Source organism: Mesoplodon mirus, assembly GCF_964341445.2.
Source record: "Mesoplodon mirus genome assembly, chromosome: 7".
Lineage (NCBI taxonomy): Eukaryota > Metazoa > Chordata > Mammalia > Artiodactyla > Ziphiidae > Mesoplodon > Mesoplodon mirus.
In genome coordinates, this window is record NC_138983.1 from 61988308 (window position 1) to 62002824 (window position 14517).

Genomic DNA, 14517 nt, shown 5'->3' on the forward strand with positions numbered 1-14517 from the left:
GATTATAAAACAAAACAAATGCCAGAGCTGAAAAGCACAGTAACTGAAATGAAAATTCACCAAGGGATTCAACAGCAGATTTGAGATTGCAGAAAAGAAGAATTAGTGACCTTGAAGATATATCAATAGAGATTATCCAATCTAAAGACAAGAAAGGAAAAACGATGAAGAAAAATAAACACATACTAACATATGTGTAAGGGGAGCCCCAGAAGGAGGAGAGAGAGAGAGAAGGGCAGGAAAAAAAGGTCCAAAACTTCCCAAATATGAGGAAAAACAATCTACCCATTCAAGAAGTGCAATGAACTCCAAGTGCAATGAACACAAGAATCCACAAAAAACCTACTAGTACCAGCAAATGAATTCAGCAAGGTCACAGGACACAATATCAATATGTAAAAATCAACTATATTTCTATATACTAGTATATAATCTGCAAATAAAATCAGGAAAACAATTCTATTCCCAATGACATAAAAAATTAAGTATTTAATACAGTTGTTAAAAGAAGTGCAAGAGTACAGTAATAGCTATACAACATTGCTGAGAAAAACTAAAAAAAAACGCTGAAATACACAGATGTTCCATTTTCATGAACTCAAAAACCTAATGTTAAGATTACAATTCTTCCTAAATTGATCTATAGATTCAGTACAACCTCTATCAAAATTCTAATAATTATGCATAAGCTGATAAGCTGAATTTAAATTTTATGAAAATACAAATGACCTAGAATACCAAAACAACTTTGAAAATTAAGAACATAGTTGATGGATTCATAGCTACCAATTTCCAAACTTACTAGAAAGCTATAATAATCAAGACAGTGTGATACTGACATAAGGACAAACACAGATCAATGGAACAGAATTAAAAATTCAAAAGCTGATCCTTATATTTAATTTGTTAAATAATTGATATTTAACAAAAGTGCCAAAACAATTTAATGAGAAAAGGATAGTCTTTTCAACAAATGGTACTAAGATAATTGGACATCTGCATGTAAAGAGAAGAATAAAGACCCTTACCTCATAACACATACAAATGAATGCAAAATGGCATAAACCTAAATGTAAAAACTAAAATATAAAGCTTTTAGAAGAAAACATAGGGAAAAAATTTTCATGACCTTGGGTTAGGCAAAGATATATTTAGATATGACACCAAAAATATTGTACAATCCATAAAAGAAAAAAATTAATAAGTTGGACTTCATCAATATTTAAGATGTTTGTGCTTCAAAAGACACTATTATGAAAATGAAAGCCATGACACAGACTGGGAGAAAATACTTCTAAATCATATGACTGACAAAGAATTCTTGTTAAAAATAAGAACTCTTATAACTCAATTTAAAAAAAAAAAATTTAAAAATGGAGCAGAAGATTTGAATAGACATTTCATGAAAGAAGAAATAGGAATAGCTAATAACCACAAGAAAACACGTTCAACATCATTAGCCATTAAGGAAATGCAAATTAAAATCACTATGAGATACTACTTCACACCCATTAGAATGACTATAATCGAAAAGACAATAACAGGGACTTCCCTGGTGGTCCAGCGGTTAATAATCTGCCTTCCAATGCAAGGAATATGGGTTCAATCCCTGGTTGGGGAACTAAGATCCCACATGCTGTGGGGCAACTAAGCCCACGCGCCGCAACTACTGAGCCTGTGCACTCTGGAGCCCATGCATCACAACTAGCGAGCCCACATGCCGCAACTACTGAGGCTACACGCCACAAGTAGAATGCCTGTGAGCCGCAACTACTGAACCACATACTGCAACGAGAGATCCCGCGTGCCGCAACTAAGACCCGACGCAGCCAAGTTAAAAAAAAAAAAAAAAGACGATAACAAGCACTGAGGAGGATGTAGAAAAATTGGAACCTTCATACATTGCTTGTGGAAATGTAAAATGGTACAGCCACTCTGGAAAACAGTTTGGCAGTCTCTTAAAATGTTAAACATAAATTTACTGTAACACCCAGCAATTTAACTCCTAAGTATCTCCCCAAGAGAAATGAAAACCTGTATCCACAAAGTCTTATACCCAATCTTTCATAGCAGCCTTATTCATAACAGCCCCAAGCTGGAAACAACTGGTAAATGGATAAACAAAATGTAGTATATTAATACAGCGATGCAATATTATTCAGCCATAAAAAGGAATGAAGTACTGATACAGGCTACAATATGGATGAACCTCAAAAACATCATGCTAAGTGAAAGAAGCCAGACAAAAAGGTCACATATTATAAGATTCATTTATAGGAACTGGACAGAAAAGGCAAATTTATTGAAATGGCAAGCAGAATAGTGTTCGCCTGGGTCTAGGGGTGGGAGCTAAGACTGACTGCACATGGTGGACACTAGGGTTCTTTTTTAGGTCATGAAAATGTTCCAAGACTGGATTGTGGTGATGATTGCATAAATTAACTAAAATGTACTGAATCGTATACTTCGATCAGGTGAATTTTACATGTAAATTATGCCTCAAAGTAGTTTTTTTTAAAACTCTACATGGATTCCAATTATTTATAGCTTCCAAAATTACTATTCCTTTAATCTCTGATGTTTTTAAAATGACAAAACTTTTCACTAATCATTCCTGCGCTGCAATCAATTTTTTAACTTCCAGTCAATTTTTAACATTTTGTGAAAGCTAATTCTCAGAAGTTGGATTCATTTTCTTTAATCTATATAATTGCGATGGCAATTTTGATGAGTTTCTTTCATTCCCCAATAACCCAATGAGTTGACGTAATCAGGCAAAATGAACGATCTAATGTCTCACTCAGTCATGATCTAATGACTGTAATACTACTTTACAAAGCTATAATGATTCTAAAGCTCTCTAAGTCTGCTGAAGAAATAAAAATACCACCTGTCAGATAAAATGATTTATACATTCTTTGGTATGTGCAGTATAAATCATTGTCTAACTGGCATGACACCCACTTTTGCATCCTACGTTTTTAACCCTTTTTTGCCCCCTCCATACAGAGAAAAAGAATTTACACTGCTCTTCGCTAGATTTGTTTTTTGTCCTCAAAAAGTCCCAAATATGGCATCAATCTCTTTCCTCAGATCTCAGGAATAACGGCTTCCTCCAGTCATCTATTCCCCCAAACATAGACAAATAACTTCTATGTGTTCTCTGTAATGAATTTACCCCTATGAAGAAAGAAATCATGGAAGACTTATACCAATGGTTTCTTTCTCCATCAATGATCAGGTACATTCCTGATTATATGCCCTCCCTCTATTTGTTGGTCCATTTCTAAGTCTCTACCAGTGGCTTTCAGGAGTACCTGGCTTGGGCTGTGTTTGATTCACAAGGGTCCTGATGGCAGGTCATGTTCCATCATTTTTTTCCATCCAATCTTAAAAAAGAGAAAAAGGATTCTCTCAATCTGTGGCTGACAGTACAAACGTTGAAATTATTTTTAAACATATATATATTTATAAACATAAAGACAAACACAAAGATTTAATTTCATGTCAGTCTTCAGGCTTCAGTTTCATTCCAAGCAACTTCTTTCCCATATATTTCTAAATGTTAAATTCTGGGAAAATTAGTTACAACTGAATATTCATTGAATTCATTAAAGTGTATGTACATGGATTTTTTTAACAAGCCAATTCTTATCTAGCCTAAAAGGAATCTATTTAAATTAAAAATTCAATCAGTAAATTCAACAAATATCTATTGAACACCTACTGCTCAACAGTCCCTGGATACTTAGGGACAAATAAGGAACAGTCTCCACCTTCAAGAAGTTTATAAGCTGATAGGAGAGAACTAACCAGAACTACATATAATTTAAATCAGATTGGGATAAGTACCACAATATTTAATTTAAAAAAAGCCATGAAAACATAGGTTGCACTTGGGAATCATGGAAGATTTCAAAAACTTCCCTTGACAGAAAGATAATGCTGCAACTGGAATGGAATTGGGAGTGGAGAGCAGTAATAGAATCCTGGGGAAGAGAGTCAAGTGGGGTGCAGTATAGATGTAGTCTCAGATGAGTGAGGGCATATTGGGAGAGAAGGCTGAAGTCTGATGAAGAAAATAATACTAGCTAATATTTATTGAGCATTTACTATGTGCTAAGTACTATTTAAAGCACTTTACATATATTAACTTATTTGATCCTCACAACTACCCTATGAGGAATGTACTGTTATTATTCCCATTTTATAGATGGCAAAACTGAGGTATAGAATAGTTAAGTAGTCTGCTCATGCTTACACAGACACAGGTAACAGTTATAGAGCCAGGATCTTGAAATCCATAAATAATAAAAGAAGAACAAATTCTATCTCACCCCTAACTACCTTCATTATAAGAGCAATTAACAGGTATCTTAACTACCCCTTCTCCCATTAATTCCTAGGCCATCCTTCAAGGCCCAGCTCAAATGTTTCCTTCCTACAAAACCTTTCTTGGTCCCCCAGCTGAACAATATATATTTCTCCTCTAAGCTTCGTAGCACTTATCTGGATCAATCTTACAGCAAACAGCTTATGAACAAAATCTTAATATTTCATTCCTAGCATTACAGATTTTATGTGCATCATTCCCTCTTTTAAGTTCTCCTTTATACTTTGTATTCCCCACCACTCCTAGGGCAGTGCCTGGCACGTAATGGTAGCTATATCTATGGAGCATTTATTCTTGGCAAGGCACTGTGCTGAGTATTTTACAGGAATTCTCTCACAAAATCCTTACAGCAACCTATTCATGCATGCAATCGCTATTTTCAGTCCCTTCTGTGGCAAATAAAATACTAGATGACTCTTAAACTCAGTAAACAAGGCAGATGTGGTCCATGTCCTCAAGAAGCTCACAGTCTATGAAGATTGGTACTATTGGTATCCTCTAGAATAGAGATGAGGAAAAGTGAGGCTCAAAGAAGTTAATTTGTTTGCCCAGAATCACACAGCAAAAAAGTGACAGAGTCTGAATTCAAACTCAGCTCTCCAGACTGGATATTTGGGACCCTGTGCATAAAACCACTATGGTCTAAAGGAGGCCCCTGATAAACACTTATTGAAGGAAAAGTTTTAGAAAACCCCTACAATGAAAACTATCCCGAGGATAATGAAGACTTCCATTCAATTCCGCTCGGAGAGGAAAGCAGGAAATGAGCAACAGTGCAGATGGAGGTTGTAGTAGTAGCCTCATACACACCTGATAGCTCAGAACTGCTCATCAAGCCATCTGCTGAGGAGACCTCCTCAGCACTGAGGATTTCCTCGTGGCCCTTAAAGTGGTCCCTCCTGAGCAACAAGGCTTCGCTGCGCGCCAGGATGGTGTAGCGAAGTCACTAATTCTCAGTGAGACCCTGTATCTCCTACCAGATAACCGGTGGCGTGGAATGGAAGGTAAAGACGCACGGCTCCTTATTTAAACGTGGGGCAACTATTCTTGAAAGGTGAACCCCTGCCCCCGAGAGAATAGGCCTCCAAAAAAGGTGTGAGTCTATACTTCTCACCGGAGGAGTGAGGAAGCAACCACGAGGGGATTACGAGAGGCCCTACACACAACGCAGGCACCCCTGGCCCTGTGGGCCGGACAGCCCACAGCCCACAGCCTGCTGGCCAGACAGACTCCCTCCTCCAAACGCCACTGTGGCAGCCGCACTGTTTGGCCTATCCTAGTCATCGCCCAAACAAAAGAGGTTTTAGAGTAGCGATATCCCAAAATATAGACCAGGCATTAATAGGCGCCTGGAGGCACGCGTCTTACTCCCCACGACTTCTTAGCCCAACAGACCACCTGACTTTACACCAGGTTCTCCGCGTTGAGCGGCGGAGACGACCTCTAAGGGCCAGACCCTGGCCCAGGGGCTCCTGCAACAGCGTGGACACACAGCCTCCGCCACTAGGTCGACTCCGGTTCCCGCGACCCGCCAGCTGGCAGGCCCCGCCCCGCCCCCTACGCTCTGGCACTTAGCCCGGAAACACGCTCACTGGAGCGGCGGCCGGGACACGGTAGGCTTGTCCTGTGCTGGCCGTGCTCTTCACCGCCCCCGCCACGCCCCTCGACCCCTCACCGCCCACGGCCTGCTGCGCCGGCGCAGGATGCTCCAGGCCCAGCCCTCCCTCGACCGCTGAGCGCATGCGCCTTGAGAGGCCGGCTGGGTGAGGGCTTCCTAGCGAGGGAGGGGGAGACGGAAATGGAGGGCCTCCGCGCGCATGCCTTCGCCCCTGACACCGAGCCCGCTGGAGAGCGCGTTGGGCGGAGCCGGGGGGTGGCGGTCGCCGGGGAGGTCGAGGCCCTGGGTCCGACCCCGAGCTGGAGCGGGGTCCCGGAGGCCCGCTAACCCGCCGGTGTTTGTGTGTATGTGCCCTCGCAGGGAGACATGGAGAACTGTTTGGCGGCCGCGGCGCTGAACGGGGTGGACCGACGTTCCCTGCAACGCTCGGCTAGGCTGGGTCGAGAAGTGCTGGAGCGGGCCAAAAGGAGGGCGGTGGACTGGTATTCGGTGGAGCTTCCCAAAGGCAGCGTGGGGGTCATTTCCCGGGAGCGGCCCTACAGAGAAAGAGGGCCGGCAGCCGGCCCCCATCGCCTTGTCCCAGGAGAGGTGAGGGCCCCAGTGCTGCGGGACCAGCCCATTCATTCGCTCAGCAGCGGCTTGCTGAGAACCTGGGCACGCCACACAGCAGCACCCGAGGGATGCTGTCCTTGGCGGAAGCTGTTAAGTATCAGGACAGAGAACCGGAAGGCCTTTTGAAAACTCTTGACATTTGACAGATTCCTATTGGCTAGCTTTAGGATACCGCTAGAGACCGCTAGTGCTCGGCCCTGGTTGGTTACTTTTTACAATTCTTACAGGCTACCATTTGATATTAGAGGAAAGCCAACAAACCTGTCTTTGTCCTGGAAAAAGTGCATGTCTGTGTATTCCTTTTAGAGTTGGAATTCTTTCTCAGTAAGAGCCTTTTACTGACTTAAACTTGCAGTGGCCTTTCAAAAAGTAAAAAGGAAGGTATTCCCAAAATGACTTCCTTCTCCAGTAGGGAATACAGATCTCACCTGTGACTTGCCGTTTATTCAAATAGAGAGAAGAAAGACACCCAACCCTCAGTGCTTCCTTCAGAACAATGGCTGAATTCATGGACTATACTTCAAGTCAGTGTGGGGTAAGTTGGTGGCCAAAGTCATGCCCCTGATCTGCCTGCTGATGGATCACAAAGTGGATTTTTGTGGAATTTAGGGAGAATCTGGAAGACTGCCTGTTCACCCTGCCCTGCCTTCGTGGGCAGGTTGTAAACAGCCAAGGATTTAAACCAGGTGATAAATCCAGGTTAGAATTCATTCAACAAATATTGAATGCTTAACTTCAACTGTTATGAGGATACAGCAATGCACAAGCCAGAAAAGATCTGCCCTCACTATTATTTGGGGGGGCGGGGCTTATTTGCTGAATTCCAAAACAAGTCCGAATATTAGCGGTTTTTAAAACTTTGAACTGAATTTTTTTTTTAATCAGTAAGATCGTTCTAAACTGGATCCGAGCCTCTCTGTTTTCAAAGCAAAAACTGAAACAGAGTCCCTCCATTAGATCTTAATCTCTGTTCCAAGTCCCTGGTAAGGTAGTGTGTGCTTTTGTGTGTGTGTGTGTGTGTGTGTGTGTGTGGGGCCACACAGCATGTGGGATCCTAGTTCCCCAACCAACTTGCACCCCCTGCATTGGAAGCACAGAGTCTTAACCACTGGCCACCAGGGAAGTCCCCCTGGTAATGTAGTTTTTAAGTATGCCCCTTTGGGTCCGTATCACTTGTTGGCCACAGAGGTGGTTATGTGGCACAGATGCAGTGCCCTCATCAGAGGTAGTGTGGCTTAATGGCAGGAGCAGCCTCCCAGGAATCAGACCTGTGTTCTGCCACTTCCTGGCTATAATGCCTTAGGCTAGTTACTCTCTCTCAGCTTTACCTTCCCACATGGTAAAATGACGATGTTTCAAGTCCTTTCCAGCCATTATAGTCTGTTTCTTTGGTTTCCACTGAGAGATGAACACCAGAAAATTGTCATAAACTGTAGCACAGGGGACTTATGTGAGATTTTTGGTCCCATTCATTGAAGTGGGTGAACAAAGGTTTTAAAGGCCCTCTTCTCAAAACCATACACTAAGGTCATCTTTAAGTACTTTGAGGGAATGTTGAAGGCAGGCAGCCAACATTCAAGAAAATCACCTGCATGGAAGGTACTCTCTGTCTTCTGGGAATTAAAACAGACTCTGTGGTCTCTTCCAGCCTTAACATTTTATGATTCTTATGTGGTTGTAAGGGTGCTTGGTCTGTACGGCAGAAGGAAGAGAATACCTTGTTTCTGTCCTGCTTTTCAATTTCATAATGAATATTAAGATTCAAAAAATCTCTAATATTTCTACATCTTTTGTAAAATCCTTGTGACTCCAAAAATAGGATTCCAACCAGTGAGATACAGTTCAGAGAGTATTTTTATGTTATTATTTTGTTAAATGGTTTTAGAAAAATCCATAACTTTGGCTCTGCTATAAAGTGATCAAGTTAAACACTTTGGTTCATGGGTCAGTAAAAGGAATAATATTTGTCTTTGGTTCGAGGTTTAGCAAATTGGTGTTCTTCATTTTGGTTTTCAGTTCATGCTTTATTTCAAACCTCCATTAAGGAATGGAGGCTCAGAACTCCTCAGCTTTCTAGAAATAGAATTAAGAACGGTGTTTGAGTTTGCTTTCAGAATTTTGAAGCATCCCCCAAATTACATCATTAGAGCCATGTCCTGACATGCTTTCCCCAGCTTCTCATTCTTTTGGTCTCTTGCCTTAAACACTGTCCCTACCCTTTGTTCAAAACAAGCAGGCTTATGTTGTCCTCATCATTAGTCACAATCAGGGGCAAGTCTGAGGTTAACTTTGAGGGGGAGGAAGGAAGTAGACAAGAAAAAAACTGCATTCTGATCCTTTGGATTATTTTTGCTTAAATCGGAGTCTTCTCCCTTCCCTCCTCCGCATGGGGAGAATGGCTGCATAGCTGTTACGTTTATGTTACATTTCCTGTTGTATTTCTAAATCTCAAGGAGACGCACCTCTCTCTTCTCTTATCCTTGTCTGAGACTTAGTGGACACAGACCTGTTTGTCAGAAGTTGTCATGAGAGGAGATGAAAGGGCTTGTGTATTTGACCTCGGGGTGAGGATGTTGTGAAAATTATTTAACCTGGCAGAGAGCATGGTCCTACCCAGCTTGAGTTGCCAGAGTTCTTGCCCTACAGAGGCAGCAGATGGCAGCAAAGTAAGGCCAAGTGCAGTTTCCTTCTCTGCAGCCACTTTACACGGGCTAAGATTTGTTACATGACTTCAGAGGCCTCTCAAGAGGGCAGGTAATTTACCTTTGCTCTCTTGCCTCCCTCCTTAACCATACTTTGCCCAAGTAACAAGGAGTTTTTTGAAAATTTGACCAGTCTATTTGGTTACCCAGCATCCTTCACATTACTTCTCTAGAAATACTATTCATCTGTGCCAGAGGAAGGAGGGGCAACCCACGTGTATTGTTATCACAGAGGGAAGTCGAAGCTGCACTTGTGCTCGGACACTGGGAATGGTCAGGTATGTATCCTCAGCTGTGCTGTGCTGTGCCCTCAGCTTCCCAAGATAGGAGGCCCTACATCTTGGAGCTCCTGCTGGATTGTATTATTGGATGCCTGGGTGACTCAGCATTACAGCGCTCAACAGAAATGTTTCACCTCCCAGCCTTGGAGAACTTACAGCAATGAACATGAAATAGGAGTTTTTGTCCAAAATAAGAGATTGATGCCACTGTCGGATCTTCAGTTGAACCTGCAGTCCTGGGCCAAGGGATTCTTGGACAGGCTTAACAAAAAGCGCTTCAAATATCCTCTTCTACATCTAGGGGTATGAAAGAGATTTTTTTTTTTTTTTTTTTTGCGGTACGTGGGTCTCTCACTGTTGTGGCCTCTCCCGTTGCGGAGCACAGGCTCCGGATGCGCAGGCTCAGCGGCCATGGCTCACGGGCCCAGCTGCTCCGCGGCATGTGGGACCTTCCCAGACCGGGGCACGAGCCCGTGTCTCCTGCATCGGCAGGCGGACTCTCAACCACTGCGCCACCAGGGAAGCCCTGAAAGAGATTTTTAATAATCACATATTTCACTCTAAGGTAGTGATAAGTATCATGTCTTTGGTAATTTTTAAAAAGGAAATGCAAGGAGGGGGTTTCTTTTTTTTTTTTTTTTTTTTGCAGTACGTGGGCCTCTCACCGCTGTGGCCTCTCCCGTTGTGGAGCACAGGCTCCGGACGCGCAGACTCAGTGGCCATGGCTCACGGGCCCAGCCGCTCCGCGGCACGTGGGATCCTCCCGGACCAGGGCATGAACCCGCGTCCCCTGCATTGGCAGGCAGACTCTCAACCACTGCGCCACCAGGGAAGCCCTTGGGGGGGTTTCTTTTTAACAAAATGCTTTTCCTAAAGATAACAATTACAAGCCTCTCACTGCAAATTACCTGTATTTTACCACATGTCACTCTGGGAAGCCAAAGACTCTACTTGTTGAACTGATCCAACAGGACTCCTTTGTTGTTGTTTCTGGGGAGAGTAGGCTTTTTTTTGCTTTTGTTTTTCTTTTTAAACTCCCCTGGTTGTACTCAAAGATAGCAAACTTAAGTTCAGAGTCTAATCCACAGGTTGGATTCCTAATTTCTCTGGCCTGTGGGTTTAGGGAAGGGGCGGGAGAGTGGCCGCAGGGATGTGAGCCATCCTGTTTCCCTGGCCTGGGGTACAAGGGGTAGCACCAGAGCCTGGATCCTGGGCTTCGTCTTCTGCCCTGGCCTAGGCCCTCTTAAGAGTGCTTGACCCTAAGGGAGTTACATGTGAGCAAGAGTCATTCGTATCCCTCCCATCCCTTCCTATAAGACGTAAATTGGTGCCTCTAAGGGAAATTGACTTTCTCAGTTCAGCCTCTTCCCCTCTAATACTCCCACTGCTGGGAGAACCTTGGAAGAGAATTCTATTTTCTGAGAGCCTGTTAAATGTCAATCACTTTTGCACTTTAGATCTTCCTTACAGTGTAGTATGCCGAAGCTATAGACTAGGAAACCAAGGCATAGAGAAATTAATCTGTCCCTCTCAGTAAATGACAGAGATAGGATTCAAACTCAGGTCTATCTGAGTCCAAAGCCCATGTAAGGATAAAAGGTAATCATGGTAAACATCTGACTAAAAATACTTCGCACAATTCACTAAAAGCCTTAAGAACTTAGGTGACAACTTGGAAAACACTGACAGAACAATTGTTAGTTCCTAATTAAGTAGGACAAATTTTCTCTCTACCATCCAGAAGTCAAAGTTTGGGCCCTAATCAGTGTTTCTACCTCACTCTTCAGAGAAAAGACACCCCCCTTCGTGTTGGAGGCATCCGTCAGGCGTCAGAGTGTGCACTAGAGGCATCCCAGCCTGTGAGTACAGAACTTCTAGGGTACTGGGCTCCACCACCACTGCAATTCCATGAACTGATCTGGTTACTATAGGGTTCTTTGTACTGGATCTATAGTATTTTTAAGTTGGGATATTTTTACCCTTGGGGACAGTGTACAACATTTTAGTTCAGTGTAAAATTATGTTTCCTTGGTATCCTTCCTTCACTTGAAATTTCAGGAATATTCTTTGTGCCTGCACTCATAGTTGTGGTTGGAAAGAATGCAAAGTATTCATATCTCCATTCCTACAGCTCAGCTGGGCTGGCAGTGGGTCCTGTTGGAATTCCACCATCTGTTCAAGCAGCAGGAGGGGCCTGACCCTCCTGCTTACAAAGTGAAAACCATTGCTGAAATTCTGAAACGTATACATTTGGTTAGATCAGGTTCCAAAACATTTGAAGGGATTTGTTCCTATTTTCTGCAAATGTTTCTCTTGAAAACATACAATGATGTTTTTAGGATAAAATATTCATTAGTTCATGAACCCAGGGAATCTTTTGGAACTTGGAAGGGCTGGAATTCTGAGGAATGGAACTCTGGTGTGTTGCTGCAATAGTTTGCTTCATTTTTGTTTGTATACAGTGTGCTACTAGCCAGGATTCAGAATATACTAGAGTTAGTAGCAACTAAGACTGTTCTGCTTTTAGTACAAGTTGTTAGGCTTAGATGCCTCCAATACTTACTGTATTTTGGTAATGCTAATCTTCCTGATGTTCACAGTGTTGGAATCACAGATGCCAATCTTGCCCCTTTTATGCAGACAAATGAAGCATCCTTGGCTTTCTGCAATTCTGATAGAGCTGTATTTTCTGAAACCTCCTTTTGTTTATTTTCATAGTTGATGACCAATAAATAGTTGTGGCGTTCTCATACATATTCACATCAGTTAAATGATGATAAGCCTCCAATTTTGCAGTAACTGGGCATGAAAGGATATAGCATAAAGCAGCTTCAGAAAACCTGGGCTTCAAATCTATTTGCAAGATGGAAAGAGAGGAAGTTTCATAAAAGTATAAATATTATCATTTATTCCTCCTAGCAGAATTTACTGGCCAGTAGTTTGGTTCACCTGCCCCCCCACCCCCAGGGGTGGTGTAGAAATGACAGCTTCTGCCTGTGGCTCCTTCTGAGCATTGAGTAAGCACTGGTAGTGGTCTCCCAGTTGTGGGGTAGGCGCTTTGGCTCTTAATTACAGGCTCTTTTCTGGTTTGTGACTTTGCTCTTTGGCCATTTGAGCTGAGACCCTTCATCTGCCTGCACATCTGCCATGACCACTTCCCAGCCAGGCATGAAGTCTGTCCTTGGAGAATGGCTTGTGCTCAGCTCAGCTCTAAATATAAATCTTTCCACTAACTCCAGCTTCCAGTGTTTTGCAGTATTGATCTTCTTTGACTTACGTCCCGATAAACCCATTGTAAGTTGAAAATATCATAAATTGAAAGTGCATTTATTTTATTTTTATTTTTAAATTTTTATTTATTTATTTTTGGCTGCGTTGGGTCTTCGTTGCTGCGCGCGGGCTTTCTCTAGTTGCGGCGAGCAGGGGGTACTGTTTGTTGCGGTGCATGGGCTTCTTATTGCGGTGGCTTCTCTTGTTGCAGAGCACGGGCTCTAGAGTGCAGGCTCAGTAGTTGTGGCGCACAGCCTTAGTTGCTCCGCAGAATGTGGGATCTTCCTGGACCAGGGATCGAACCCCTGTCCTCCGCACTGGCAGGTGGATTCTTAACCACTGCGCCACCAGGGAAGCCCAAAAGTGCATTTAATACACCTAACCTACTGAACGTCATAGCTCAGCCTCGCCTACCTTAAACGTGCTCAGAACACTTACATACCCTGCAGTTGGGCAAAATCATCTGACACAAAACCTACTTTATAATAAAGTTTTGAATAGTTCATGTATTGATAATTTATTGAATGCTGTACTGAAAGTGAAAAACAGACTGGTTGTATGGGTGCAGGATGGTTATAAGTGCATCAGTTGTTCACCCTCGTGATCCCCGTGGCTGACTGGGAGATCGCTCACCGCCGCTGCCCAGCATCACTAGAGAGTATCGTGCTGCACACCGCCAGCCCGGGAAAAGATCACAATTCAAAACTGGAAGTATGGTTTCTACTGAATGCGTATCACTTTCACACTATCGTAAAATAAAAAAACCATAAGTCTGACCATTATAAGTTGGGGACCATCTGCATAGGAGAACCGGTCTCCAAGGGAGGGCTTTAGCCAGCCAGCTGACTTTCTGCATGACAAAGTGGAATCTACTCATAGTGTTCTCAGCTTTAGGTGAAAAGAAATGTTTCATCCTCCTAATAATGAACTTAGCAAAGCACAGTTAAAAAGAATACTTCTCATTATCCCACAGCGCCTTGCCATCACTGCTGATCTGTGATAACAAGTGCCACTGCCTACTTTTGAGCCCCAAAGCAATCGTCATTAGCCTTTCCCTCTATCTGATTCTTAACCTTTCTACTCCAACCAGAGTGTTCCTTTTATGATCCTTCATGTTCCTATAACAATTTAGTGTTTTCACATACATGCTTATTTGTGAGCTAATTTTAGAAATAAGGAAACAAGCATAAGGAGAGGCTGAGACTGGCCTAAATGGCAGTCCTATTACATTGCCAAGCCAAGCCTTGAAAGCAGGACCTCCATCTCCCACGTTAGTACCTCACTCCATCACACACAGAGGGAGCCGGGAGGAGGTGCCCTGATGGCACTGGGACATAAAATCTCTAAACTGCTAATATCCACTTTTCCTTCCAGGCTGAGAACATCTCTAAGGACCTCTACATAGAAGTATATCCAGGGACCTATTCCATCACTGTGGGTGTAAATGACTTGACCAAGAAGACTCACGTGGTAGCAGTTGATTCAGGACAAAGTGTGGACTTGGTCTTCCCCATATGACGTTGACCATCGCAGACATCACCTTTTTCTTGTTTGTTTTTTAAGTATCAAGAAGAATAAAGCTACCATATGTCCTCTTAAAATTTACACATTAATCCTGCTTTTAATGCTGACTGACTGTAG

At 42.9% G+C, this 14517-nt stretch overlaps 1 protein-coding gene across 5 annotated transcripts; it reads left to right on the plus strand.

Moving 5' to 3' along the window:
- The first annotated feature begins 6013 nt into the window (after nucleotides 1-6013).
- LOC309807769 (A-kinase-interacting protein 1-like) lies at nucleotides 6014-14477 on the plus strand. Of its 5 annotated transcripts, none has more exons than XM_082627690.1 (6): nucleotides 6014-6156; nucleotides 6372-6599; nucleotides 7078-7158; nucleotides 9640-9909; nucleotides 11394-11465; nucleotides 14251-14477. In XM_082627690.1, exons 2-6 carry the CDS (start codon nucleotides 6378-6380, stop codon nucleotides 14392-14394), a joined length of 789 nt encoding a protein of 262 aa, XP_082483816.1. In that variant the 5' UTR covers nucleotides 6014-6156; nucleotides 6372-6377; the 3' UTR covers nucleotides 14395-14477. The 5 variants fall into 5 exon arrangements, with proteins under 5 accessions (XP_082483816.1, XP_082483817.1, XP_082483818.1 ...); XM_082627691.1 differs by lacking the exon at nucleotides 6014-6156 and adding an exon at nucleotides 9499-9603 and having other exon boundaries at nucleotides 6163-6599; nucleotides 9748-9909; XM_082627692.1 differs by lacking the exons at nucleotides 6014-6156; nucleotides 9640-9909 and adding an exon at nucleotides 9499-9603 and having other exon boundaries at nucleotides 6163-6599.
- The last annotated feature ends 40 nt before the right edge of the window (nucleotides 14478-14517 follow it).

What these genes read in the sequence shown, in the direction of transcription:
- LOC309807769 (XM_082627690.1), top strand. Translation starts at nt 6,378, where the DNA reads ATGGAGAACTGTTTGGCGGCCGCGGCGCTGAACGGGGTGGACCGACGT. An exon ending in ATCGCCTTGTCCCAGGAGAG is followed by an intron (nt 6,600 to 7,077) that starts GTGAGGGCCCCA and finishes TTATTCAAATAG; the next exon opens with AGAGAAGAAAGACACCCAAC. An exon ending in ATACTTCAAGTCAGTGTGGG is followed by an intron (nt 7,159 to 9,639) that starts GTAAGTTGGTGG and finishes CTGTGCCCTCAG; the next exon opens with CTTCCCAAGATAGGAGGCCC.